This window comes from Excalfactoria chinensis, chromosome 6 (assembly GCF_039878825.1).
Source record: "Excalfactoria chinensis isolate bCotChi1 chromosome 6, bCotChi1.hap2, whole genome shotgun sequence".
NCBI classification, from domain to species: domain Eukaryota; kingdom Metazoa; phylum Chordata; class Aves; order Galliformes; family Phasianidae; genus Excalfactoria; species Excalfactoria chinensis.
In genome coordinates, this window is record NC_092830.1 from 12,695,751 (window position 1) to 12,723,334 (window position 27,584).

The following is a 27,584-nucleotide window of genomic DNA, read 5'->3' on the forward strand; positions in this document are numbered from 1 at the left end:
GTCTGAGCTGTAAGATTGATGAGGGAAGCAAAAAGGAATAAGCCATCTTTTGGTGTGAGCAGAAGAAACCAGCTGCAGAGAACAGCTATCACATGCACTACAGTATCCCACACTGTCCTTCTCTGCTCCAGCTGGTAACAGCAGACTGAAGAGCAGGAAGCACTTGCTAGCAGGTGCAAGACAGGACAGGGATCTGAGAGACAGACTGCAAACCAGTGAGTCCTTCAGCATAAGTATTATAGTATAACATAAGTATTATCTCTTTCAGTATAAGTTTTATCTCTGATGTATATGAATATCCTGCACAACACGCAGCTCTAAGAACAGAAAGAGCTCAACACAGCATGAGAACTAAAGTCCATGCTGCAGACCGTTCCCTGCATTCCATTACCTCAAGCATTCCGAGTGCCCCTTTTGTTGTACAACTCACAAACATTTGTGTAACTAAGTTGTACAAGCGAAAGTACTTAAAGCCAACATCTGAGCTTCACAGAGCAGCCTTCAAGGAAAGCCCACATTATCTCAGGAGCATTTATTTGGAAGTGTTTGTGCTCTGGCACCAAGTGTTTGCCACCAGGAGCAGCCAAAGCCCATCAAGCCACCAGTGTGAGTAACAATAGCTCACAAAACACTGTTTTGTATTGATATATAGAGTTGTTTTTATAAAAACCAACAAAACAAAGAAACCAAAAAAACTTACAGAAACTTTCAAAGGTTCATAAATACCAGCAATTGTATCAACAACACGATGCAAACAAGAAGAAAGTTTGGACAAATTACTGCGTGTGAATTATTCACTTAACTGAAATAATTTCTTCTTCATCGCTCCCTGTCCAGGAAGAAAATGAAGACTACACAAGGCCTGACATTCAGAGGGGGGAGGAATATGCTAAAGGTTCAAGCTTCATGAAAATAATTCCATCACTCGTTTTGCCTAACATAACTGCAAGTCTCTGAGGAGCCGTCTACAAGGAGCGAGCAGTTCCCATGCAAACTGTCAAGGTTTTAAGAACAATACCTTGCTGCTGAACAGTTTCTTTTTGTTTCTGTTTTTTTCACAAGAACAAAGCATATGATACCGTATAACTTGCAAGTAACAAAGCATGAATGAAAAAACATACATTTTCTTACTGAGAATAAACAGATACTGACTTTGCAACAGAACATTTTATAGCATCTTGTGAATATTATGGGGACTCAAAGGATTTTATGGGAAATTGATGGGATACTACATAACTGCAAACTGATTTACTTCATCCACATATGGTACAGCACTTGCTTCCCGCTCCAGGACAAGGCACTCAAACTGGACCAGACATACTGGAAAACAAACTGTGGAAAGGTAACTAGCTGCATTTCACATTCTGAAACATGAAATTCTGAGGTTTCACAGGTAATTATGGATGTTAATTTGATCTTGAATCAGCAATGCAATCTATCGTCAATGATTTCAAAACCACAGCAGCAAGGATATTTACCTGCTTCCCTACAGACACCTTGTGATCTGAGCATTTGTTAATTGACAGCATCGTTATTAGCATACTCATGCATCTATGTTCTGCATTGTGAATGACCTGTACCATTTAAAAACTACAGATACTCCAAAGGGATACCCTCACACAACCAGCTTACACCAGACCACAGCTTAAGGCAACCCATGAAGAATCAGAGACAGACAGTGAATTACTGGAGTTCAGGGAAAAAATTATGGGGATAAGGGAGAGAAGTGTGAAAAAAACAAGTAGACAACAGGAGTTGATGTGCAAAGGAGCCTCTGAAGTAAACCTGCACACAGCTATCTTCCTCTACATTGAACAACAAAAGGATGCAGGGACCAATGGTGTAATGCTGAGTTTCCACAGGTCTCAAATCTATTATAGAAGTATTTCATTTACCCATATGATGTACCACTTGGGATAAATGCATTAAGTTTTGAAAGAACATTTTATGCTTTCAGTGTGAGATTTCATTAGTTTGTAGCTTTCCAAGGCCAGCATCTCTCTTTTGATATTTAAAATCCCAGAGCAAGCTACTCCAGATCTCTACTGAAGCTAATACCTATACAATGATAACAGAGATAACCACCAGAACCACCAGCCTACGCCCTAAAAAGGGCACCCCAGGAAGATCAGTCATAAGAACACATCCAGCAAAGCAAAAGAATAAGGCCCTTCACATTAATTTAACAACCTGTTATCCTCTGAAATCATCATCAGTACTAATCCATTTATCTAGCAGCTAAAGAAATGTGTAGGAACTTCCTATGCAATAACACAAGGATTAAACCTTACAATATTTCAGGCAGAGTATATTCCTTAAAAAATAAGAATAAATAAAAGTAAATTAAAAAATCAGCCCTCATTAAACCTGAAAGGGAATTACACATGAACACAATAGCATTAAATATCCATCAGCACATAAAGATTCCATCTTTATTTTAGTCAAAATTCAATGATCCTTTTTCATTACTTCAGTTGCAATCACTTCAGAAGCAAGGAGAACTGTTCTCTGAGAGAGCTAACCAGTAAAGAGAGCACAGCTCTCCTTGCTGCACCACGTAGTAAGGAGGCCTTTCTGCCCTGCTGAGTGTAAAATGTTTCAGAAAAACAAAACCAGGAAACAAGCTGATATTTGATCAGGAGATCGTGCTGGCTGAATAACTGCAGAGTTGGAAACCACCAGCTCTAAAGATGGAAAGTCTGGAGCCAAGAAAAAGGCACTAAAGGATCACTTGGCTCGAGGTTTTTCTGGAAAGATCCCCCAGCATTTGAAACACATGAAAGGCTACCCATGGATTTGGTGCCTTGACCTTTCTTCTCCTAACCTTTCTTCAAGAACAGCCAGCAGTACGATCAGCATCAAAGTCCTTCATACTGGGTGCAGTGAGAATTGTCTAAATGTCACTCCATGACTCAACACGTAGAAACGCTGCAGTGTCATGGCACTGCTTCTTCCCTCCCCAGCCTGCACCTATTGCCATCTTCTGCCTTTCCCCAGGAAAAGAAAACAATTCTACATGCTCCACAGATTGAATGTGGCTGGTCTCTAAGTAGAGATCTGTTCAGATTTCCCTGGGTTGCCTTTTGTTTTCTTAGAGCTTCCAAGGAAATACTGCTCAGAAGCAACGAAGGCCAACTGTTCTTGGAGAAAGGCATACGACAACCAGCAAATTTAGCAAGGCTGCACAGTCATTTTGAAAGAGGCTTGGAAAATCCTAACACTGCTAAAATGTATCTTCATAACCTCTGACAAGATCTAGTAAAATTTTGTGTTGTGCTCGTGCATTTCATGGTCTTTCATAAGCCAAAATCTCATTAGCAAATAATTTTTTCCAAAGTTCAAAAGGCAAACTGTTGTGCATGCCTATTTCTCATAGCAAAGGCAATAGCTCTTGTTGACCAAGTGTTTTCAAAGTACTGACACACATAAGCATGTTATACTTAGGTATACCTCTCAGCCACTTGTTAATAATCTGTCACATTCAGGCTCACCTGATCACTGTACCTGTGGCCTCAAGGAGCCACGAGCTGCAGTGAGACAGGAAAGTAACAGTGCTGCAGAGCAGGAGGAGAACCAGTCCAGGGGCTAAATATCATAAGCTGAGAAAACCCAAGATCAGTTCTGCAACATACTTCCTTACACAGACATCATTCATTCCCTCTGTGTCTCTGCTCTGTAAAATTGTACTTCTTTATGACAGGTTCTGAGAATAAACACAGTATGAAGTGGCATACTGACAAGGAACATGGAAATGAGTCTCTGAGTCTCTGATAACTCCCCATTACCAATCAGTCCTTTTTAACACTCAAAATGAATGATACCAGAGAATATTACAATGGCAACTACTCACAAGAGACTGAAGAATCAACAGATTCCTGAACCGAATTCAGTTTCACAAGCATAAGCTTGGAAGGATTCATTTACCATGATGACACCATTTGGAAAGCAGTCTTTCAAAATGATAAGCACAGCAAAGCACCATCTAGCAACAATGTTATTTCATTGCACTGGCCACAGTGACCAAGGAAGCCTTCAGGATGTCTTAAGACCTACAAAAACAGCATATCCCAAACCTGCGACTCTCTATTAGTTTTGCACACCTTTTAATGTTGCTGATGTTGCACAGCACAGCTAGCCCCTCCAAAAGTGCTAGGACAGAATCCATCCTCCAATACCAAACTGCAGGAACCTCAACACAGGTGCCAGCTTCCCTGGGAACTTTTTTACCCTGAGAAGAAGGCAGGCACCACAGAACTTACTGTTACCTTACCTATGTCCCTTCTCATGTGAACTCAGTCACTGGACAGCACTGTTTCATTGGAGAAACCACCCCACAAATCTTCTAAGACGTATGTTAAGGGACCAGCATCTTTTTATTTTTTTCAAACACATTCAGACAGCCAGTCATCTCCCTTTTCTCTTTCTGAGAGTGATTCCTGTGCAGTACAGATCACTGTGATCTCTTCACCCGCTGTATTCCTTAGGGCTGTATATTCTGCCAGCATCTGTAACATGGACTAGTGGATTCTGAGCATTTCCTGCCCTGTCACCACTGCTGCCCTCAGGTTTCACAGCGTACCTCTATATTAGTTGGGAGCAGGAGTGTGTTTTTTATGACAGCCCCTCAGTCTCTCCACATACAGTGCTGCGCTTGCATCAAAGAGCAGCCCCAAGGCCCCCCAGCAGCACAGGGGAAGCACACCAGCTGCACACCGCATGCACTCCAGGGCACCCCACTGAAACTCCTGCTCTCAAGGTCTACTCCTAACGGCTGCAGTGTTTGTGGAGAAGCTGCATCAGAGTTATCAAACATTCATTCTTGTTCAGGGAAAATTAAGAAATTCCTTCTCCTCTGTACAGCACCCAAACCTCACACCGCTCCCCAGCTCCTCACCACCTACCCACCAGAACAAAAACACCAAACCCCAAGAAAGCAAAAAACAAAATAACCAATGAAAAAGACCAAAAACCAACAAGCAGTCTGACACCCTTCCTCTCAGATAGCATCTCCAGTGAACCACAACATTTGAACTGTTAACATTTTGGACTGATCTTCATCAAAACTGTTATTTTTTAGGTCCTTGCTCACCTCACTGTAATCTGAAACTCGCCTCTTCCCTTTCACCACTTTCTACTCCTTCTTTCTCTCTTTTGTATCTTCTTCTTCTATTTTCCCACTACAGTTTTGAACGAAACTCGAGCACATCGCTGCACCAAATGCATCTGAAATAACTCCTCCATCTTCTATGATTTCCTTGGTTTTCTGAAAGTGAATTTTTATGCAAGTTATACCAGAGCAATCTGGAACTTCAGATTATCTTAACAGCTTTCAGTTCCTCTAGTTCAGCCAGATGCAGCATGGTTTTTCTCTTTGTGTTGTGTGCCAACCCAGGACCCAAGAAACTGAATGAAAGGACCTCAGCTGACTGCCATAGGCAGTCCCCTAATTTCATTTAATTAAGTCGTTTAAACAACTGACACTATTTTATGTCTATGTGACATTCGGAGATAACCACGTATGTTCTGTGTCTTTGGCAAATATATTTTTCCCATTATGCAATCTGAAAAAATACTGGTTTTGTTCTAATGTAATTGTAAGAATCAAATTTATATACAAGACCTTTAGAAAACAGAGACCCACCTTTAAATGCAAAGAACAAACATTTGCATTACCTATTTATATTAAAATATGCAGAAATGTCCAAAGTATTCAGTCAACTTATAAATTTTTATAACTTCTTCAAATTGTTAACATTTTTTTAACACACAGCATTATTTCAGCTTTGTGGAAAGCTCAATAACAATCTTTCTGGTCTGGAAAAAAAGGAAAGAACATTATAATAGAGAATGCAGAATAAATAAAAACAAAACAGTACAAGCCGTACATCCACACATACAAAGACAACTTTCATGGTGAGCTATAAGCAATTATAATAACACAATGTGCTGCATGTTGATTTCACCAGTGAAAAGAATTTCTCCAGTTATTGAAGACTTTCCTGGCAGAATCTCAGAAAAAAAAAAAAAATCTGACATTCTCCCAGTCTGACTTCTGTGCAATGCAAGTCATGCACATTTTAAACACTGATGAATAATGCTGCCTTTCTTCTACGAACTGTTAACAGCTGTAGAAACTATTATAGCCTGCTTATAACCATGTCTCTGTAGTCAATACTCTCCAGACACTTAGCAACACTAAAGCTATTCCTGGGGCTAAGCTAGAATTGCTATGCGAATACAAAGTTTGATTTATATTGAAACGGAACAACAAACATCTGATCTTTCCTTTTTTAAATAGTCATTCATACAAACACGAGTATCAGCTGCATAACTAGAAAGTGATGCACCGAATTGCTAGAAATCAGACAAAGGAAGACCACCCACAGTTACCTTCAAGAACGATAGTTTTGTCAGAGGCTGAAAGACTGCTGGTGAAGGTACTCCGTACAGCCGTGGCTTTCCTAAAGTCCTCATGGTGAAGTTGTGGCTCATGAGTGATGTTTTGATCCTCTAATTTTTCAAGTCTCCTGAACTGCACCTATTTGATCAGCAGCTCAGTATCCTTATCTTGGCGCTGCTCATCATCAGCTGCACTCTCTCTGATCACAGGCTCAGTCGACTAACTAATAAAATGGTCCAGATGCATCCAAGAGGAACTTGAGGCCTCTATCTGCCAACATTATTCTTTTGCATCCCAAGGCACAAGCAGGAGCCGGAGAAGTGCTCAGCTATGGTTCCTCTGATGTTTTTGAAATGGTGACTGGAAAGAGAGAGGAAAAGGTACATATGGAACAAGAACAAACATTGAAGTACATGCAGAATTGCAGGTATGACCCACAGACTGATTCATATCACTAAAATTTAACAGAAAACCGATGTGTTGAAAACCTGGTTTTGATTTCTCACTCAAACTGCTATCAAAGTTCATTTACTTTTCAATGTATTGTCATCTTTCAATTAACAAAAACGCATAAGTAAATATGATTAGATTTGTGGACAGTTTGTGATCTCCGACAGATAACAATTGAATTTGACCAGTAACAGTAATAAGGGGAAGCTAATTTGAAGAAATATGCCCTTCCTCCAGGAGGGTATCTTAAATCAGCCAGGAAGAGTGCAAAGATATCAAATCAATGCTTCAATGTCTTCAAGACTAATTTTAATTGTAGAGGAAAAGGCAGCTGTTAAGAGTATCTAGAAAAGTAAAAGGCAAGCTAATTGTTCAGTTCATTGCTAGTTTTTCCTCTTTAGTGGATTACCTTTTACAGGCAATTTGGTGTTCTTTCTGATAGAGGTTTCAGCATGCACCAGTATTTCCCCACGTAGCAGAGGCACACCTCCACCTTCTCCAGCAGATACACAATCACCAGCATAGCTTGTCTGCCCTTCAGTTGCTCCAGATTTTATCAAATAGCGAGCTGCAGATACAGTCCCAGCACTTGACTGGAGAAAAATGATAACTGGCCATATCTATGGCACATGCAGCATTGCTTTCCTAAATGCCACCAAAAGTCACTTTGCATGGCCATTTCTGACAGGTTTGGAAGAGAATACATCTACTTGGTCCTGCACTTTGGCCACAGCAACCTCAGGCAATGCTATAGGCTTGGGGCTGAAAGACTGTGTAGAGGAAATGGACCCGGGGGTATTGGCTGATGCTCAGCTGAACATGAGCCAGCAGGGTGCCCAGGTGGCCAAGAAGGCCAATGGAATCAAGGCTTGTATCAGAAACAGTGCAACCAGCAGGAGCAGGGAGGTGATCATTCCTCTGTACTCAGCTCCGCTGAGGCTGCACTTTGAGTACCATGTTCAGTTGTGGGCCCATCACTATAAAGAAAGGCATTGAGGTCCTGGAGTGTGTCCAGAGAAGGGCAATGAAGCTGTGAGGGGTCTGGAGCGCAAGTCCTATGAGGAGTAGTTGAGGAAGCTGGGATTGTTCATTCTGGACAAGAGGAGGCTCCTTATTTCTTGATCCACAATTCATATTTGCTAATTTTGCCATACTCTGAAAGGTCCTTCAGGCAGAGTACACGGTTGGTGGGTTTTTCCTTCCCTTTTCTATAACGTGGTACATTATTTCAAAGTTTTCTCATGCCAATGGAAAGAAATGATCAGTTTACAATACAAAACATACAGAAGAAGAAAAACATGCGCACTTAGAGGCGAAGATCCATTACTTTCATAAATTCTAATAGGCACTCAGAAAATTGCTTATTTTTCAAAAATGCTGAACACGTACAATGCTGTGAGACTTACACACTGCTGGATATTGTTTGGAGAAAAAGCAAAAGACAGGTACCAAGTTACTAGAAGCCATCATCTTTCAGTCTGGGAACTTCAGCTCAGCTGTTTCTTAGCTCAGCACAGCCACAAGCCAACACCGCAATCAGAATTCTCCAGGGACTGCAGATGAGGAAAAAAAGTTAAATTCAAACTAACTAATTTCCAAGGTCATGTATTTGCAAACAGGGCAGGAGGGAGTCAAAGAGCCTTACAAAACACACCAAGTAAGTACAAATCACACAGCTCCAAAATACTCACAGGTATTCTCTCAGCTTGTCGTCTTAAACTCTGTCGTCAGTAGCTCTGTTGAGCAGAATAAGAAAAATCAGGCTGTGGGTCACAAGAGCAGATAATTTGCAATGGACGGCTGACACCAGACCACATGGAAAATTAAGCAGCTTGGACTGAAGGCAAACTTACAGAGAGGGTAAACAAACGGCATAAAATAGCATTTTGCTTCTATGTGCAAATAACACACATGAAGCACACTAACAGCTGCAAGATGGGCAGAAAAAGCCGAAGAACCTTCTGTTTAAAAAAACAAAAACCAAAAACCAAACAAGCAAAAAAAGATTTCAAGTGATTTCATCCATCACAAACGATAAAGAAAACTGGAAATTCTCCAGCACATGGGCACACAGCAAATATGAGAATGGAGCTCCCTACGAATGGGGTCAGAAAGATCTGACCCTCGGCACTAATTCTGTAATGAGAAATCTTTCACACAGGTTACCTCCTTACCTGTCTATGTACATAAAATCATGGATAACTGAAAAACTCTCAAGCAATATTCTGAGCTGCTTTTATGTTACAATAATTACTGCTCAGAATACCATTATCATTATCATACCAATACCATTATCCTAACACAACCATGCAGATATTTATGAGGCGTTCATCAAAGCAAGGAAGGACCAGGAATATGAACACACAGAGCAAACAACGCTGCTAATGCTTCTCATTTTGGCTGGTAATGCTGTGTTAGTGCAGTCCACAGGCAGGTGCTGTCATTTCTGACAAGCTTGTTGGGTGGCAGTGACAGGAATCTGTCAGATGCTGCCCACACATGGGCCATGTCCCACATGGCATGTTGACCTCTAAGGAAGAATTTTCACTTTGAATTTCTACTGGGAAATGTTACACACACCAGCTTACAATGTGCAATGTATTACAGAGAAACGGTGAAGCACAACAGTCAAGACAAAACAATAGGAAACAGCCTCCAAAGCCAGCAGTGGAGTTGCCGGGGCGCATGCTGTGCTGGATCAGAGAAACAGGTTGGATCTTTGTGACTGAGGTGTGCTTGCCTCATCCAATAAGGTAATGGGCAAAGGCACCTCCAAGCTGCCTGTGCAGCTCCGTGAACCTAGGGCTGCCAAAGGATTAGTGGTGTCATAACAACTACTTAAAGCAGCCTCAGGCTTTGCAAAAAATAAACCACAAGTACCTTTACCCTTGTGAAATCATGTTCACACCATTCACACTCCTTTTCCCCCAGAAAAAAAAAAGCCCTGTGTCAATGCATAAGATGAGTGTCAAAGTCTATTGATGTTACCTCAACACAACTAGCAACCACGCAGCCTGTTGCCTTACTATCCCTTAAACCAAGGCTGCTGACTCCAGCTTCCTGCCTACTTTACACAACAAAGTTCATGGAGAATATGAGCAACCAGTTACACTTCCTAGCAAGTAATAATAGGAAGCTTCTGACTAAGTGTCCAGAAGAAGAACGTTTGCACACCAATCCACGGCAATTTAGAGTGCTTCCACTCCTGCACAGAGGTTATCAGATCCATAGCAGAACAACAGAAGTGAGCAAGAGTACCTTTGATTCAAGCAGTTCAGTGAAATGTCCAGCAATTTAAATGGACAGGGGAGGTAGCTTTAATCCAAATTATCAGACTTGCCACCTGAGCCTCTGAGACAAACAGATCTGTTCCCTCTCTTGACTCTGCTGTGACTCTGCGATGGAGGAAATGAACTGGATGGGTGGCAATAACTTCAGCTGCAGCACTATGGGAACTTGGATTGGTAAGTCAGGCAATGAGATAAATTCACTACTGTCTTTTTAACAAAAAGTAAGAGGGCTCTGAAAGGATGATTTTTGCTTTTGGAAATTATATTAAGACCAGTGCAGAAAATGGTAGCAAAGAAGTGATTCATGCACACCAACAAAGTGATTCACCAGTGCTTTGCTAGGAAGTGATATCATCCCCACACATCTCCATGAGAATGGCAGAAGAGAGGCATTGTTCCACAGGACAGGAAAGTGCCATCTTCTCCAGGAGAAAAATATTACATCTGCAGGTGTGTATGGCAAACAAGAGGGGCATGTTGTCAGTGTTCTAGGTACTGATTCAATTGCCCTACACCAAGACTGTCAGATGCTGAAGGACCTGCTGAAGGATACCAGAACATTTCCAATATGGTCAAGGATCAACCACAAACTCTGGATATATTTTAAAACTACTCCAGCCCAACTAGATACTCCAGTCAGTACCTTTGCAAGCTGATCTATTACTTCTTGCCCCATTCCTCAAGCCACAAGCAGTAAAGTCCTTTCTTGCTTCCCACTTAGTGGTCCTTATCAGTGTGCTCATGCATTCTCTTACCTTAGTCCTGGATTCTCTCAGACCCATAATATTGCCTTCGCAACCCAAAATGGGCTTTCTCGTGAGGGTTCTATATTCCTTGGTAGCATCACTCTCCAGCCCTTTGCTCTACCCAGCATGGTTACTCCATTCCCAGGTGTGCCAGGGCCGCACACATGTATGCAGCTGCTGTGGAAGCAGAAAGCAAGGCAGTATTAGCTTTGAGTACGTGTGCCGTATGCTGTCTTCAAGGCTGACATGCTTGCTAACTGTTTTTTTCAGCTTTTAAAACTCTGTCTCATGTGGGCCACGACCATGCTCTCTGCAGTTATTCTGGGTGGTATCAGCTTGTCAGCACCTCAAAGCCCTAAGTACTCTGCTATGCCTTGTAATTCATGATCTGCCCTTTGCAAAGCAGGCAGCAGAAGGCTCGCAGCTCTATAACTACTGAACTCATGCTGACAGGTTGACATTGCCTGGACTAAGAGGATTTTATTTCTGTCAGTCATTCCTTCTCTTCAGCCTGTCCTGTGTGCCAAGATGTCAGTGTCCTACCCCCTAGTTCACTTGATAGCAGTGACTCTCCCTCACCCACAGCCTTCTCATAACACTTTTCCTTTCAGCTCCTAACATCAGCAGCCTACAGCAGATGAAACACAATAAAAGCAGTGCTGCTTTTTCCTCCCTAACCTGCTGCCAAGCTGTCCCTGAGACCAAGGCCAGATCAAATCCATGGAACTGTCAGAGAAGTGAGCCGTCAATTTTGGGAATCACTCATTTCTCCCAAACTCCTTGAATTCCCAGTAGGAAAGCTGGAGAACCCAGTGCTACAGACAGCAGAGGCTACTGAAAAATCAAGGTTTGGGGATAAAAACAAAGCAGCATTAGAGAACTCATCTGCAAAGGAATCACAGAATATCCTGAGATGGAATGGACCCATGAGGATCATCAAGTCCTGTGCATTACAAATTGAAAGCAAGTTGTGAGTATTTATTCTGCAGTTGCTCCTAATATCCCAGCAGGGAATGGCCTTTTAATGCAACCCATGTCCTGTACTCAGCCAAATCCAGTTTCCTGGAGACCAGTGCTGTGGATGTGTGCAGACAGGGCCCAAAACTGAGTAGCTGTGGGATTTCAGATATATCCAGTCATGCCTAGTCTAGGCAGGGTGAAGAACTCCTCATGCAGCCCATCCATGTTATTAGTTTCACCTACACAAGAAAGTAAGCCATTCACCAGCCTTCTAAATCAGCCCTCAAAGTAGCACCCAAAGAACAGACTGCTATGAGAGGTGGTTCTCTCCAGCACAGAGGTACCTGCAGCCTCACACACAGTGGCAGACAGCTTGAATCCCAGAGACCCCAAATCTAGAAGAACAAAGCAGTCAAAAGGAGGAGACAGGAAATACGCTTCTCCTAATACACTCAAATGGGGAACTTGATTGCATGACTTTCCTGTGTGGTAGGGCACTGGGTTGAATATATTCTCGAAACAGCTTCAGTGTTCCTGTACATTAGACAAGATCTTAGGGGAACTCAATCAGCAATGGAAAATGGAAACGTCCCTTCCTCTGGCCAAACACACAAAAAGCATTGGGCTTGATTTTCCACTGGCAACATTCACTTAAGATCACTGTAATCTTAACACCATTAACAGTTACTTCTGATACACATAAATAAGAGGAAACCCTTATTTCCAGCTAGGCTTAGAGAAAAAGACACTGTCTTTGAAGCAAACAAGCGTAAGTAACCTATTACCAAACACTGGTAGAAAGAATTCCACCTTGGTGAACATACTCCTTCAAGTTATTTCTACGATCTGGGTAAGCAGGAACTACTGTAGTCACCTCTTTAAAAACTACCATCAGTTAATCACTCCTGTATTACAGTGTTTCAATCCAAACAGTCTCACTGGCACACTATGCAGCGCTTCCTTTAAGTCATGGAGCGATACTCCAGAGAGAGCAGACAGGAATCGATCAGAGATACCCATTTAGTCTCTATTACCAAGAAAAGTGAAGGGTTCAATATTCTGTGTAGAATAAAACCTCATGTACCACAGGAACAGAAGCCCAAAGGCCACAAAGTACTTTCACTTTGTGTGTGCATCTTCCAGTGATGTCAGCTGAATGCAGGCTTCTGCTTCTCAGCCAGTACAACTTTTTCCAGACAGTATTTTCATAAATGCTCCACTGACTCTGGGCTTACATTTACGTCCCAACAAAATTCTCCACATCAGCTGCATCTGAACCAACTGCCAGTTTTACAGACAGAAAAAAAAAATATATATGATCTCTGCTCACACGAGCTTGAATAGGATGAACACATTTCTACACATAAAGACAGCCAATAACCTGCGGTAAGGTTAGCAGAGTTGAAGAACTCGAGAACATAAAGGTGGCTTAAGCCAACAGGTATCATTTCACCAGGACATGAGAGCAGGGTTCCTACAGTCGGCTCCTGAAGCTCAGCTGAGGAGGGACAGAGTGCTAAGCTACTAAAATGCAATTGACCGCAATCATCCTTTAAGCTCTTGGATCTAGACTGCCCTTGTTCCAAAGGTGCAATACTGCAAGAAACGCACAGCATACAGCAGAACAGAACAGCGGCCATTTTCAACTTGGGCTTCTCATGAAGCTCTCAAATTCTGCACACAGATTCAGCCCATTTTATCTTTTTGGTTACATTACAACATCTGCATACTAAAACAAACAAATTCTTGTTATCGAGCCCTTTTTTTTTCACTGTAATCATATGTCACCATTGAAGTAGAACAGATTCACTCAGCAAGATTGCGATGAGCTAATGGAAGTAAAAGACGGTTTTGTACACAGAATAAAAACCCATCGTTACAAAGCAGCTAATGAACTGTTTCAGCCTTCAGTTACGTTATAGATACCTTTATTTTCTCCATCACAGTCACATGCAGCTCAGTCAAACCAGAAGATCCATGCAAACAGTTTGTATTTCTAACAAATAATGATTTGCCTTTCAGAAGTCACTTAGGAGTCACACAATTACTTGCATGTACAGCCACTTTATCCCTGGAGTCCTGCTTTCATTCCCAAACACAACAAATGTATTAGAGTTGACCAGATCTGCTCCCATTTGCCCTACTGCTACAGCATGTCACTTCCACCAGGAGCGACAAGTTGCTGAGCTCTGTGCCACGCACAGGACAGCAGGACTTAGCCAGGGTACCTTTTCACTGAGCTAAGAGCCATTAGCAGTGACCAGTCCTGTTTCTGTTCTGCAGCACACACTGCTCCTTGCTCACTGCCCTCTGACTCCTAGGGAGCTGCACACATCCCCCTAAGGTCTTGTTTCACAGACAGACTAGAGCAGGCTGCTTTTTCCCCTCAATTCATTTGATTTACAAGAATTAAATCATGCTGAGTAACACTGAACAAAAGACAAAATTGTTTCTACAGTGTATTTACACACAATAAAATGAACCAATTCAGCAAGCAAACTGTACGCAACGTGCCCTGTTATTAACTGAAACCAGAAGAAATATTCTTCAGTACTTCCAGTGCTTATAAACATATGCTTCTGTCCTGAGTAACCCAGAGCATCCAGCAATTACTTAGCCCTCCAAGCTCCGAGCCATGTTTTCTCCACACTGTGCACTCACAGGGTCACATACAATTGGTCCCCGGCCTTGCTCCTTCCAAGCCCTCAGTGCTGAGGTCAGGCTTTCCTCCATCACCAGATTGCTCTGTTTAATTCTTCTGAGCTCCCTTCACCTACTACACGCCGTGGTCACTGCCACACTGCCAGGCATGGTGCTGTGCAAGGCACAGCAGTAAAGAACAGGCATCTCAGTGCCAGAGCACAGCACAACGCTGCACCAAGCAGCACTCTGCTGTCAGTGAGGGGGGAACTACAGTGTGCACAAGAGCATGCACAGCAACAGTCTGACAGCAGGCATCCTAATAGCACTACCCTTGTGTGCTAACAACAGCTGGGCTAGGAGCTGTCGTTCTGCTCTTTTACAGGTATAATGTTTACCGTTTCATACCCATTATTTTGTGCCTTTATTTCTTTTCGGTATCACAATAAAGTAATTCCCAGATATAAAGAACAAGACTGAGCAAGACTGGGATGAGATATACCAAGAGTTGCAGCTCTCAGTGCCTAAGCAGTGCTGGCCAAACAAGCTGACATTCCCCCCAGCATGCAGCCTAACCTCAGCTGGGGTTCACACAGCACACCATGCAGAAGCACCCTGCAGGACTGTGTGTCCTTCTGCAGATGCATGCTTTCTATCATCCTGCATAACATCAACAACCACATTGCCCAAGAAGCAAAATTCCCCAAATGCTTCCCCTTGCATAAAAGGAAAAGTAATTTATTACACAGTAAATCACCCCATCTTGGCTACTGACCCACGTCAAAAACAACAACCAACCAACCAAGAGCCCTCTTATGCCACCCCTCTACTGAGTGATCATTTAATCAAGGAGAGAAACTTGGCGAATCACAGCACATCATTCTGATAGAAATTCATTTGTCTTATTTTCCCCCTCCTAGAATTCATGGAAGTGGAAGATTGTCATCATTTTCAAGTAGGAGAACTTGAACTGAGTTTTAACTCTCTGATAAGCCCGGAAAAGAAGGTAAAGCGCCAGTTTCTCTACGTGGGAACCTGAAGATGCTCAGCTGAAGTAAGAGAAGACAGGGTGAGAACCTAGAGATTCAGATAATTGCATTTCAACCATGGATAGCCACGCTGGTACACAAAGAAACTGGCTGTATAAATGGAGAATTAGCGTGTTGGTAAAGCAGCAGTATGTATATATATGTTGCGTATGCTCAGCGCTGCAATTCTCCAACAAAGCTAGGGCACAAGCATATTAAACTCACAAAAATGGCTCTTAACAGCTTGGAAAAGACAGCCATCAGACTGCTTGGGCAGCCTCACTTGTGCCTGCTCATGTAGTGAATCAGTGGCTTCATGCTGTTACACACTATTTCCCTATAATGTAGTAAGTGGGTAGCTGCAGATCTTTCTGTTCTGCCTCAAACACCCATACACTGACACAAGGTACACATGCTATACACGTTTTATCTAGCATGCACACATAGACACAAAATAAGAAACTGCCGTATCCAGCATTCAGTATTCCCATTATGTATTTATATACACGCATACAGACAGATGCAGATGACCTTTTACACACATAAAGGGAGATTTTTAATAAATTCTCAAATATTTCTCACCATGAATGGAATCCTTTCCCGGTGTTGCTTTTCTGCCCCCATACAAGAGCAGCGAGGTAGGAGATATTCTCTGTGCTGAGCCCCCCAGTCGCATCAGGAAAAGGCAAATCCAAAAGGTCACATGAGTGAGGCCCTTATTCCCCCTGTGCACCATGGAGGACTCACCCCAACACTCCACAACAAGGCTAAAGCTTCTAGCTTTCACTCAGAAGCCCCAAGAACCTATTGCAGAAAGGCAGCAAAAGAGATCAAAGCCATCCTCATAGACTTTGTTAGGTGAAAGAAGTGCACAAAGTCACTCAACTGTTCTGTGGGCTTATGGCTCAGTTTGCATCTTCATGAAGCACCATAAACTTGAGTGTACACATAAAAATACAAACACAGATACAACAATGCCTCAAGTTTCATGCAAACAGCTCTCCGTAAGCAATGGCAACCCATTGCACGTGCCGGGCATTGCATATACAGGACTCTTTGCAGGATTAGGCATGTAAAGTATGGACCTAAATGCTGGTAAAACGTGTTTACATAATCTGTAGATAGATAAAGAAAAGTACATTCACACCAGCTACTGGGGAATGAAAACAAATCATTTTTCTACCGCTAAAAGTACTGAATCACTTACCATCTGGCTTGGGAGAAAAAGGACTCACTCTAATTCAGCTGTGAAGAAAATCCTATCTAAAAAAAGTAATCACATGCTAAATCCCCCTACGTTCAATTTCCAGTCATTTTAACATGGAGACATGACAGAGTATTGTTTTTCCTGGAGAAGAAAGAAAGAGAAGAAGAGAATAGTAAGAAAGATGTGAAGTTGTTAGGCCCTGATCCTGCAAACTCCAAATCCTTTGCTATGGGGGACAGTGGAAGCTATTTCTCAGGAAAAGCTGAGTTTATGTATCAGTTTCTGCTGGAAGGCATCCTAATTTCCTAGGAAAAATCTGACACACACTTGCCAGCACGCTGTAAAATGCTGAAGTCAGATCAAGATAGTAATTGTCTGAACTAATTTTCATTTATACACTGTCAACATTTATTTTTTCCTCAGCCATACGAGGTAGATACACATGTGTAAAGTAGCATGGTGCAAAAGCAGTGTGTTACTGACAAGTGTACTACTGCAACTGAAAAAGAGCATGTGGTCACATACATGCTCCAAGTATGACTTTCGTCTTCCAAGTAGTCAAGTCCTGGCTGAGGACCACGACTCAATACAGTTGTGTGGGTGGCTTTAAGAGCCCCACGGGGCCCAGCCCTTCGCCTCTGCCCGCCTCAGTCCACTTCTCCCCTGTTCAAATACTTGCACAGAACTTCCTTCCCCCATCCCAAGGTCTCAAGGAGTTAAACACGGACTCTTTATCTACAGGACAAAGATAGATTTAACTGGAAAACTGACTGATCAACCTAAATGCTACCAACACCTGAAAAGATTGAAAGAAATTTCCCCACCCCTCTAAGTATCTTACCCACCAGATTTTACCGCTCACTTCTTTCCCTTCCACTAAACCCTTCCATGAAAAAAAAAATAAATCTACTACTTATTTAAAATAGAAAAAATATTCCTTGGCTGTTCCTCAAATATGACTTTTTTCTTTCCTTCTTAAATTTAGCACTGTCAATTAACCCTGTAGAGACCTTTGCAAAGATTGATTTGATCTCAAAGGTTAATAAGAAACAACAAAAAGTCTCTCGCTGAAAAGAGACTCTTAAACCAATGTGTTACAGCCCAGATGTATACCCAAGGGTGATCAAGTTACTGCAGCTTCATACGTTACTTACTGCTTATCGCCTGTGTGACGACCGTACAGTCCTCACTCATGATTGTGAAACAGAAGGGCTTAGCTTAAAGATAGCCTCTGCTGGAGCTTTGTGGTGCTGAGGGAAGGCTGTGGGTGAGCACCAAACAGGTTACAGTGACTCAGCTGCAGAGCAGTAACTCTTTAAGCCACAGATGTAGGATTACTTAAGGCCTTGCTAGTAACCCTGGGGAAAGCTGTCCTGTGATCACTATCTCCTGTAGCACAAGCAGGGGTAGACCCACACTTAACACCCTCTGGGACCCCATAGCTGGTAAATTATCTACTTCCAGCTCATAGGCTGGAAGTAGGCTCATAGGCACAGAATCACACCCTATACTAATACTAAAGCACTCGAATAATGCATATTATCTCAACACAGGCAAAAGTAAACACGGTGCTGTAGTAATACTGGGAGGAACAGACATGCACTGGAACACAAGGCTTCCCTTGCAAAGCAACTTTCCCCATCACTGCCATACGACAAGGCCTCTGCAGTCTCTGCATGCAGTGTGGGCCTTTCCGCTGGATCATATGAACACAGCCTTCTCCTGCCATTTGAAAGTCAGCTGCTGAGGGGAGGGCTAAAGGCCAAGAGAACTGCTTCCAAACAGAGATGACCTTGCAAGCTCTCTCCCACCCTCTGCTCTCACGCTGTGTAACCAAATGGGACCCTCGGGATTCTCCTACAAAGTCACAGGAAGAGAAAAAAACTAAGCGGAGCACTGATGTAACAGCGGGCAGGGGAGCCTCAAGGATCTGGCAGCCAGTGCTGGTGAAAGAACTGAATGGACAGGGATGTGGTTTCAAAAACGGCAGACTGAGCCCTGCTCCTGCAGCAGGTGTCACGCTGTGCCCCATCTGCCACAACACAGCGGGTGACGATGCTCCACTTTGCTGCAGCTTCACCCACACTGCACGGCCCCAGCTTGAAAGGAGGATCTTCCACACAGGAGATAAGCCCTGCATGCTAGGAAAGTATCAGGACCACAGCCAAGCACGGCTTTCATTCTGCACCAAATATCACAGGAAACAGATTCCAACTTTCCCAACAGGTTTTAAACAGCACTCAAATTAATAGTAAATCGTAGCAGTAAGATGATACATAGCTCACGCATTTTGCTGCTTTGGAATGCATTTATGTAAAAATAATACTGAAATTATTTTAATACAATCATATATAAAGGTATGCGATGAAGAATTCACAAGTTGTTTTAAGAAAGTAATGCAACATTTTTAACTGTGTCTCTCCTGCCTGTTTCTGTCAGTTGAAAGATGAAAAGTGATAGTCCAAATCACAGCATTCTGTACATTTAAAGTTTAACCAATAGAATTAGTGACTGCCATTTGTTTCTAATTAAGTTCTTCAGAAAACAGTACCCATGCATCCTCTGTAGATACTTTTTGAAAGTTATGACGGTAATAAGAATGACAATTCTGGACTCAGAATTACAATTGCAAATTGAGCTGTGGGCTTCTTTAATGTAAGCCACCATCGAAGGAATCTTCTACCTTCCTGCCTGTATCTGCACGCTTGGTGTTATGGACACTTCAACAAAATTCTTTGCACTTACTCTAAATGTTCAACTTCTAGGTCAGATTCATCCCAAGACAGATAATCTTTTGAAACCCTAAAGATACACGACAAACAGCCACGAGCAGATTTCTCCCTCTTCCCCTGCCTCTTTGAATTGCCAGGACTGCATACAGCTAGTGAAAGTACCCCGCAGCTCCACTGCTGCAGGAAGGCAGAGTGCCACTACACAAATGGCTCTGGGCAGAGATGTCTTCCTGCAAATAACACCAGAAGGGAAAGCAGTTTCTAACCACACCTGTAAATGTCTCCTTCCTCCTAGGCAGGATTGGTCCTAGACAGTCAGAGAGTTCAGAAGAAATGAGGCCACAACTTCACACCTCCAGTCATTACAATCTAACCTAAATGTAGCCAAGGACATCAGCATGGATCTGATTGGCTCCAGTGGAACCCTTGAAATCAGAGGAGCTCTGCGCAGAAGATCAGAATAAGGCTTATTATTTCTGCAGATTCATACACAGGGAGTAGCACGCCGCACAGCCTTCCCTACTCTGAGTCACTCCAACATCTCCAAGCTGCTCAGTAGCAACTTGTCAATAAAATGCATTGATGATGTATCTTATACAGAAATAGTGTATTTCACTGACAGGCTACAACAAATGAAGCGTTACAGCAAGGTGTGAATTGTGTGTTTAACAGAATAAATGAAATACGGGATAGGAGTCAGTAAAGAAGTGGTAGAAGTGAGTGAGAGTCTAATGTTACCCAGACCTGCTTAAAGTTTGGTATCTACATGAACCCAACTCCCCTCCTGATTTCAGTACGGTTACATGGAGCGCTCCTTTGCTCTTCTACTGACTTACAAATTCTCTGATAAATAACTGATAACCAACTTTCTTTTACGTAAGCCATTATTACTGGAGAAACAGCAAATATTACAGACATGTTTGTCTTCACTCTTTCCAGTCTTGTTCTCATCATAATCATATTTGCCTAATATTTGTATTTCTCTCTCTGACTGGTGGTAGCTTTATAAAACAATTATACCCTTGCATAACGAGTGGCACAAACAGTGTGAAAACCTCTTAGACACAGTCTTCTCTTTCGTCCTATGTGAATACACCTCTGCAGTCACTGGCAATGTGATGACAGAGGATGGTTTCTGCACTGCCTCACCAAGTTGTACACCTTGTGAAATACTCCAGCACCGTGACACAACGCGCTAACAGCCAACCACTGACCTTCTAGGTGGACACTTGTCATTGTTCTCCATTTGGGACTCTTGGTTTACCAACGATTACAGGTAATTCTAACTGCTCAAACCAAATCAAGAGGCCCTGGGAAGCAGCTCCTAGAAGAAAGTGAAAATGAGTAGGGGATACTTCACAAATTAGGGAGGAAGTTATAATACATAACAGTAACCGAGAAGCGAAAAGCTAAAAAACTGCTAGTTTCACAGGAGAGTTCAGGTAGCAGGGAGAGGAGCTCAGAACTGGTGGAGAGGGGGTGGAAAGAAAATAGATGTAACAGTTCCGAATACACTCTCTATGAGAGGAAAAAACCAACAAACACAGCAGGAGGCCAAAACTGTAACCTGAGCCTGACCTGGTTTTATCATAAAACCACTGTGTTGAACTTTGGTCATTGCATCACCCATACAAAGTAGTCTCAAAGCCCAGCCAAGCAACTACGCTGTGGTTGGTTTTTTCCTTCCCATGCATTCAAGATGGCAGATGTTAGCTAGGAACATTATCTTTCAAATAACAATAAGGTCAATATATTTGTTAGCTGGCTGGACAACTTGCTTTTCAGTGTTGGTTGTTTTGCATGGGTTTTTTGTGTTGTTTTTTTTTCCTATATATCACTGAACTGAAAAATGTGGGTGTGATGTAACATTTAGCTGGAACGTTAAGTGCCAAAGGCATATTTTTGTCCACATCAAACCAATGCAGTAGTTAAAAACACTGCGGATTGTAGCTTATGCAAAACATAAAGCTTGTCACCAACGTAATATGGCACCAGGAACATTTGCATGAAGATATTCTTAAGATCTTTTAGAATCTTAATAAACATCCTTGTGCACAGGTGATTCATGGTTTACAGAGTGATAAGCACAAAGGGTCCAGTAACTCACCTCATGTCACCCAGCAAGGTAAGACCCAGCAAAGATGCAGAGCTCGAAGTCCTGCTTTTCCATGCTGACTGTCCTTGCAATGGCGTGTTAGGCAAGCGCACAAAGTCCTACTACTACCAAGCATTTCTGCTTCCACAAAACAGATTATTTTTGTGCTGCACAGAAAAAGAACCAGTGTTGGAAAGTAAGCATTTTAGCAATCACTTCCAAGCATAAAATGTAACTTCTGAGTGAGAACACAAATAGATACCCAAGCCAATGCTGAGATGATATACGATTATCACCAATAACTGCCAAAAATTCCAGCCCATACCTCCATGATTAAACTGACAGACCCTGCACAGGGGGCTGAACAGAAAAGTAGACTAAACACTGAGGCTTGCAAAGCTCTCAGTGTCTGACAGTACCCTGTGCATCAGCCAACATGGCAGCATGGAGGCTGTGACCGTCCCCAGCAGTTCCCTCCAATACCCAGGGCCAATGGGCTACTAAAGGCTGACTGCCGCTCACCCCAAAGCACAGATCTCTGCCCCCTTGTCCCGGGTGTCCTGCCAGGTGAAGAAACACTCTCCAACACTGGCACTGGAAAGAGAAATGCTTTTGAAGTACCTGTGTCAGAACAGGCTGAGAGCCACTTTGCCTATGGGTTCGGGTGGAACTCAAAACTAGCAACTCGACTGAGCATTCTGAGGAGAATCAATTACACCATGACCTAAATTTGCATTCTGTGCATCGCTTATGTATAAAAAGCGGGAAATAGGTTTGTTAAGAGGGCTCCACATCACTAACCCTTGTTAGCAGCACCTGCACTCCAGCCCTCAGCGGGCCATCACCAGCCTGCTGTACTTCTGACTCATGTATGAATGCGGTGTGTAATACTGCAAGGCCACACACATCTTTCTTAAGTGTAATGCACATCTAAAGAACTCTGTAACCGGGAAAACACACCTGTTCGTACTGCTTTTAAACGAAGTTACTGGGCTCAGCGGCAGCAGCCCCCGGAGCCCTACCCAGCCGCTGGTCAGAACCGTTACTTGCTGTGCCCACGGGCGCCCGACACCCGCTCAAGGAACGGGACTCGATGCGGCACGAGGCCGCACGTTCCCGCGATCAGAGCGCAGTTTTCTAACTTTGAAGCCGTTCTGACCGGCCGCCGTCGGTCCGGAGGTCCCGGAGGGAACGGGGACGGCCCTCAGCGCCCCGCGCACCCCCGCCCCAAGATGGCGGCCGCCCCTCACGCCGCCTCCCGACCCCGCGACCCCCCGCGCGCCGCCCGCGGAGCGCGGCCTCCGGCAGAGCCGCCCCCTCGCGCCAGCGCCGCCGGGAGCCGTAGTCCTCCTCCCGCCGCAGTCCTCCTCCCGCCCCAGCCGCCCTCGCCGCCGCCGTAACCGGGGCCGCCCCCGAGCCGTCCGAAGGGCGGCGGGCAGAAACGCGGCGCGGGGGCGGCGGAAGCGTAAGGACGGCGGGCGGCGGACTACGAGCCCCGTGGTGCACGGCGGAGCGGGCCGCGCCTGCGCGTCGGGGCGGCCGCGGAAGGAAGCGGCGGGAGGAAGCGACGGCGGCGCCTGGCGCGGGGCCGGGCCGGAGCGGAGCGGGCCGGGAGCCGCCATGCCCCGGGACAACATGGCCTCCCTGATCCAGCGGGTGGCGCGGCAGGCGCGCATCACCTTCCGCAGCCCCGCGGGACCGGCCTTCGGGGAGAACCTGCACCGGCTGCAGCAGCTGCTGGACGAGGTGCGCGCCGAGGACCTGCACTTGGCGCCGCAGGGGCCGGCGGCGGCGGGGGGCACGGGGTGCTCGCGGGCCGGCGCGGTACCGCCCGTCAGCTACATGCACATCTGCGAGACCGAGAGCTTCAGCATGGGCGTGTTCCTGCTGCGCGGCGGCGCCTGCATCCCGCTGCACGACCACCCGGGGATGAACGGCATGCTGAAGGTGCTGTACGGCACGCTGCGCATCGCCTGCATGGACGCGCTGCCCGCCGCCGCCGGCCCGCCGCCGCCTCCGGCCCCGGGGCCGTGCCTGCGCGCCCTGCTGCGCTCCCGGCAGCACTACACGCCCGCCTCGCCGCCCTGCCTGCTCTCGCCGCACAGCGACAACCTGCACCAGATCGACGCGGTGGAGGGCCCCGCCGCCTTCCTCGACATCCTGGCGCCGCCCTACGACCCCGAGCACGGCCGGGACTGCCACTACTACCGCCTGCTGGAGGGGCCGCCGGCCGGCGCCGAGCCCGCGCTGCCCAGGGAGGTGTGGCTGCTGGAGACCGCGCCGGCCGCCGACTTCTGGTGCGGGGGAGAGCCCTACCCGGGGCCCCGCGTCTGCCCCTGAGGCGGCGCCGACCCTCGGGACCGGAGGGAACGCTGCGGAGCGCCCGGCCGCGAGGGAGGCGGACGTGGGAGCGGGGAGCCCCGCCCGGCCCCGCCGCGAAAGGACGGCGCCCCGGGCCGCCGCTCGGCCCTCCGCTCGGATCGCGTCGCTCACGCCGGGGGAAAGGCCGCCGGCACGGGCTGCTCGGAAGGCCGAGGACCGCTCGGGGCAATAAAGTGACGGTGTGTTTATTTCTCGTGGCTGACGTGCGCTGCCGGAGGAGTGGCGCGGGCCGGTTCTACTCGACCGAGCGTTCGGAACAATACGAAAAAGCAGCGCCCTGCGTGCGCCGCCGGGCTTCGGTGGAAGGGGGTGGTCGGGCTCCAGCAGAGCGAACGCAATAAGAACCCTCCCGGGGCCGCCACCCCCGCCCCCGGGCTGCTGGGAGTTCCGCACCGCCTTCCCACGGCGGCTTCGGGACGGGCTGTGCTAGAGATGGACCGAACCGTCCAAGTCCCAGCCCTGGGCAGCTCTCGGGGCGGGCAGCGCTCCGCGGATACACGGTGTGTGCGTAGGGTGGGAGTGAAGCGAGTTCCCCTCCCGAGGGACGGTGTCGGGTCCCGAATTACCATATAACAGTTCTCCTCGGCGTTACGAATGAGATCCAGCTATTAGAACTGAAGTTACAGAGCGTTCCTATGCATGTTCCCTCAGCCGGGAGGAGACTCGCAGCTGCTAATTAACTCTGCTTGGAAGTTCTCATATAGCAGCGGCTGAGGGGAGCGCAAGCTGTGGGCATCTTTAGAGAAGATCGCTGCTGTCCCATGGATGCTGCTGTGCGACACTACTCACTTGCCTATAACCTATAGATACATATATCCGTCTGTACGCATACCCTAGGTTCAGATAGGATTTGACCTGATAACTCCTCTAAAAGCAGTCTGTGTTTTTATATGGACAAGTGAACACTGAGCTTTGGAAGCCTTGTAGTTTCGCCCTTTATACTATTTATAAAGATTACTTTTTCATAAGGCTTTTAAATAAACATAGCGTAGAAGAGACGCGGTGCATTTTGCCTTGCTGTGCTGTAAGCAGCCTTGAGATCCAGCGTGTCCTCAGCAGGGGATGCGATCTTTCTAACGGGAGAAACTTTTCCTAGAGGTGACGTACCTGTCTGTGCTGCAGGGAATGACCTGGTGCCTCTGCTGGCTGAGCACACCGTGCTGCGGGTCCAGCCTGGGTCACCGTGTGGGAATTTGAACACAAACCCACTTCCTAAGGGATGTTACCAGCCTGCTCCGGAAACTGTCCCACAACCAGCCTTCGTGTTTCTTTGTGTATTTATAAAAGCAGACTTGTTTTTCCTGTACGGTTGCTTGGATGGGTGAATTTTTAAGTGATTTTGATACAGCCTCACTTTTTGAATTGGGGGGGTGGGCAAGAAGAGAGAATGAATGTAAAACACCATCAGCATTATGCATACAGAAATTGGTGGAAATTATTTTGGTCAATTTCCATTTATTCTTACAGCACTGTGGAGCATCTGATGTCCCTGCAGCGGGCTTACCTGTTTTTCCTGGAATTCCCCTGCAGCTTAGCATTAGTTAATGTGCAACAATTCGCTATCAAGCGTAGTCATTAACTGTAATGCAGTGCCTCGGAATGGCACGGCCTGTGTTTCTCACTCACTCCAGCACTAATGAAGACTGTCATCCTTTTCCAGAAGCCCACAAAGACAGCGTGCCGCATGCAAACAGCGGTACTGGAAAAACAAACTGCAACAAAGAGCGTTTCGGTTCTGTATCTCATCTCTCTGTCCTCCCCTTAGGTCTCTCTTGTTGCTTTTTATCTTTTCTCCATGTGTAAGACCTTGGTATGTGATGGGACAGGACTTCAATGCACAGAGGACGGTGTGATCCCTTACACTGTAGAGCACTGTTAACAGTTATGACAAAACCATTTTGTTTTTTAACTGGCGGTGTTAGCATGGAAGTATTAAAGGCATTGCTTCAGGAAAAATAGCAAAGAGAACCTGAGATGCATTAAAGAAAAGCCTCTTTGCTTAACTTCTTGCTTGTTCAATGATTGAAACTTACTTCGCGTGTTCTGGATACCTGTAAGCAGAAGGTTTGAGTTTGTAAAGCTGTTCCTTCTCTCTGCAGTCTGTTTATTGTGTTTTCACAACAGCAAAGTCACTGTTATTGCTGAGTTACGGAATAAATACGGGATATCTCACCACCAACCAGTCATTACTTTCCTCCACAAGTGTGACAGCGTTGAACCAGGTGTAGTAACACGAGTTTCTTTTTCCTGGCAGCCCAAATGGTGCATTCAGCCGTTCTTTGATGGGCAGTGCCTACATCTGAGTTCGTGGCCCTGTAGACACATCCAGACACGCGTGGTACTGCAGCTTGTGAAGCCAATTGTTGCTGTAAAGCAAAGGCACAGGTTTAAGGCTGCTGACACTGTTACACGGTGTAAAGTTTCTCGCAGCTGTATGCTAGCTACTGGCAGAGAAATTAATGCAGTTCACTTACAATTTCTGTGCTGTGTTCTGCTCTTTGCTGGGGTCCTGATGTTGCAGCAGGGCTGCACTCAGTAGTTCAGAGGCCACAAGCAAAGCCTTGGTTTGTGCGCTTGAGTAGCTGAGAGTTTGAGCTGGTGCACGACGCTCCGGCTGTGAGCAATCCGTGGTTATCCAAGGCTGTGGCAGTGCCTGGAGGAGCCGAGTTGCCCATCTGCCTTCCAGCACTGCAGCCCAGTGATGCCGACTGGGGACACCACGACTTTGTGAGGTTGCGCTCCACGGCTGAGACATACCGTGTGCCACCTCTCCGGCAGCCGGCTGCTGTCCCTTCAGGAGCCCGGGAACGTGTGGGGCCAGGCGGTAAAGTTGCCCCCACTAAGATGAGGGGAGGCAAAACCTCACGACAGCTGTGCGAGGAGGGTGGCAGGGTGCTGAGTAGAAGGGCTCAGTGCTAGCCCCGCTCCTCAGCTTCTTTGTGCCCAGCTTTGGAGACCTGTTTCACTTCCAGGTCTGAAGAGCAGCTGCTCTAAGAGCCAGCACCCGTAGCAGGAAGTTTCAATGGAAAAGGCAGGCAGCGGGCGGCCGGTGGCTTCAGTCGGAACAGCCGTGCCAAGTCTGTGCCAGCGCTCACCACAGTGCTGGGCTGCTTGCAGCTGTCCCAGGCTCCAGAGCGCAGCCCCGCACCACCAACAGCCCCGGCCGGGTCAGCATCCTCAAAAATAACTTACAGAAGGTTAAAGAAAAAAAAAAAAAAAAGGAGAGACAGAGAGAGACAGAGAGAGAAAAGTAAAAAGAAAGAAGAGGAAGGGAAAAAAAAAGAAAAAAGAAAAAGGAAAGAAAAGCGGTGTCGCGGCAAGGCCGATGTGCAGGGGAAAGCCCGGCTCGGGCTGGGGGCGGCCCGAGCAACCCCGGGCTCGCTGTGCCGGAGCCCACTCGGGGCAGCCGCCCCGTGCCGCGGAACACCGCGCTGAGTCACACCGCCCGCCCGCTCCCACCGCAGCCGGCGCGGCTCTCGCCTCCGACGGGAATCCCCGCGGCCGGCAGCGCGGCTCGGCGCGGCGGGGCCGGGGCAGGCGGGGAGCCCCCCTCCCCCGGCAGGCACCTACGGAAATAACGGTGTCAGCGTGGCATAATTAAGAGATTTATTCGTCGTCGCTTATAAACGCCGCGAGCGCCAACCCTGCCGTCGG

The 27,584-nt window shown here is 45.9% G+C and overlaps 1 protein-coding gene and 2 long non-coding RNA genes across 3 annotated transcripts; 1 reads left to right on the forward strand and 2 right to left on the reverse strand.

The window, feature by feature from the left end:
• Positions 1-5,711: 5,711 nt before the first annotated feature.
• Positions 5,712-8,689, reverse strand: LOC140254356 (uncharacterized). The gene is made up of 3 exons (XR_011904172.1): positions 8,542-8,689; positions 8,300-8,403; positions 5,712-6,760 (listed from the first exon to the last, which is right to left on the reverse strand). It is a non-coding gene; the product is annotated as an uncharacterized lncRNA (long non-coding RNA).
• A 2,206-nt stretch (positions 8,690-10,895) lies between these two features.
• LOC140254357 (uncharacterized) lies at positions 10,896-22,131 on the reverse strand. Its single transcript, XR_011904173.1, has 3 exons — positions 21,561-22,131; positions 20,668-20,777; positions 10,896-11,063 (listed from the first exon to the last, which is right to left on the reverse strand). It is a non-coding gene; the product is annotated as an uncharacterized lncRNA (long non-coding RNA).
• Positions 22,132-23,025: 894 nt separating this feature from the next.
• Positions 23,026-24,034, forward strand: ADO (2-aminoethanethiol dioxygenase). The gene has a single exon (XM_072340780.1). It carries the CDS (start codon positions 23,169-23,171, stop codon positions 23,886-23,888), a length of 720 nt encoding a protein of 239 aa, XP_072196881.1. The 5' UTR covers positions 23,026-23,168; the 3' UTR covers positions 23,889-24,034.
• Positions 24,035-27,584: the final 3,550 nt, after the last annotated feature.

Bases quoted from the DNA above. Each gene is read 5' to 3' on its own strand.
- ADO (XM_072340780.1), top strand. From the start codon at position 23,169: ATGCCCCGGGACAACATGGCCTCCCTGATCCAGCGGGTGGCGCGGCAG.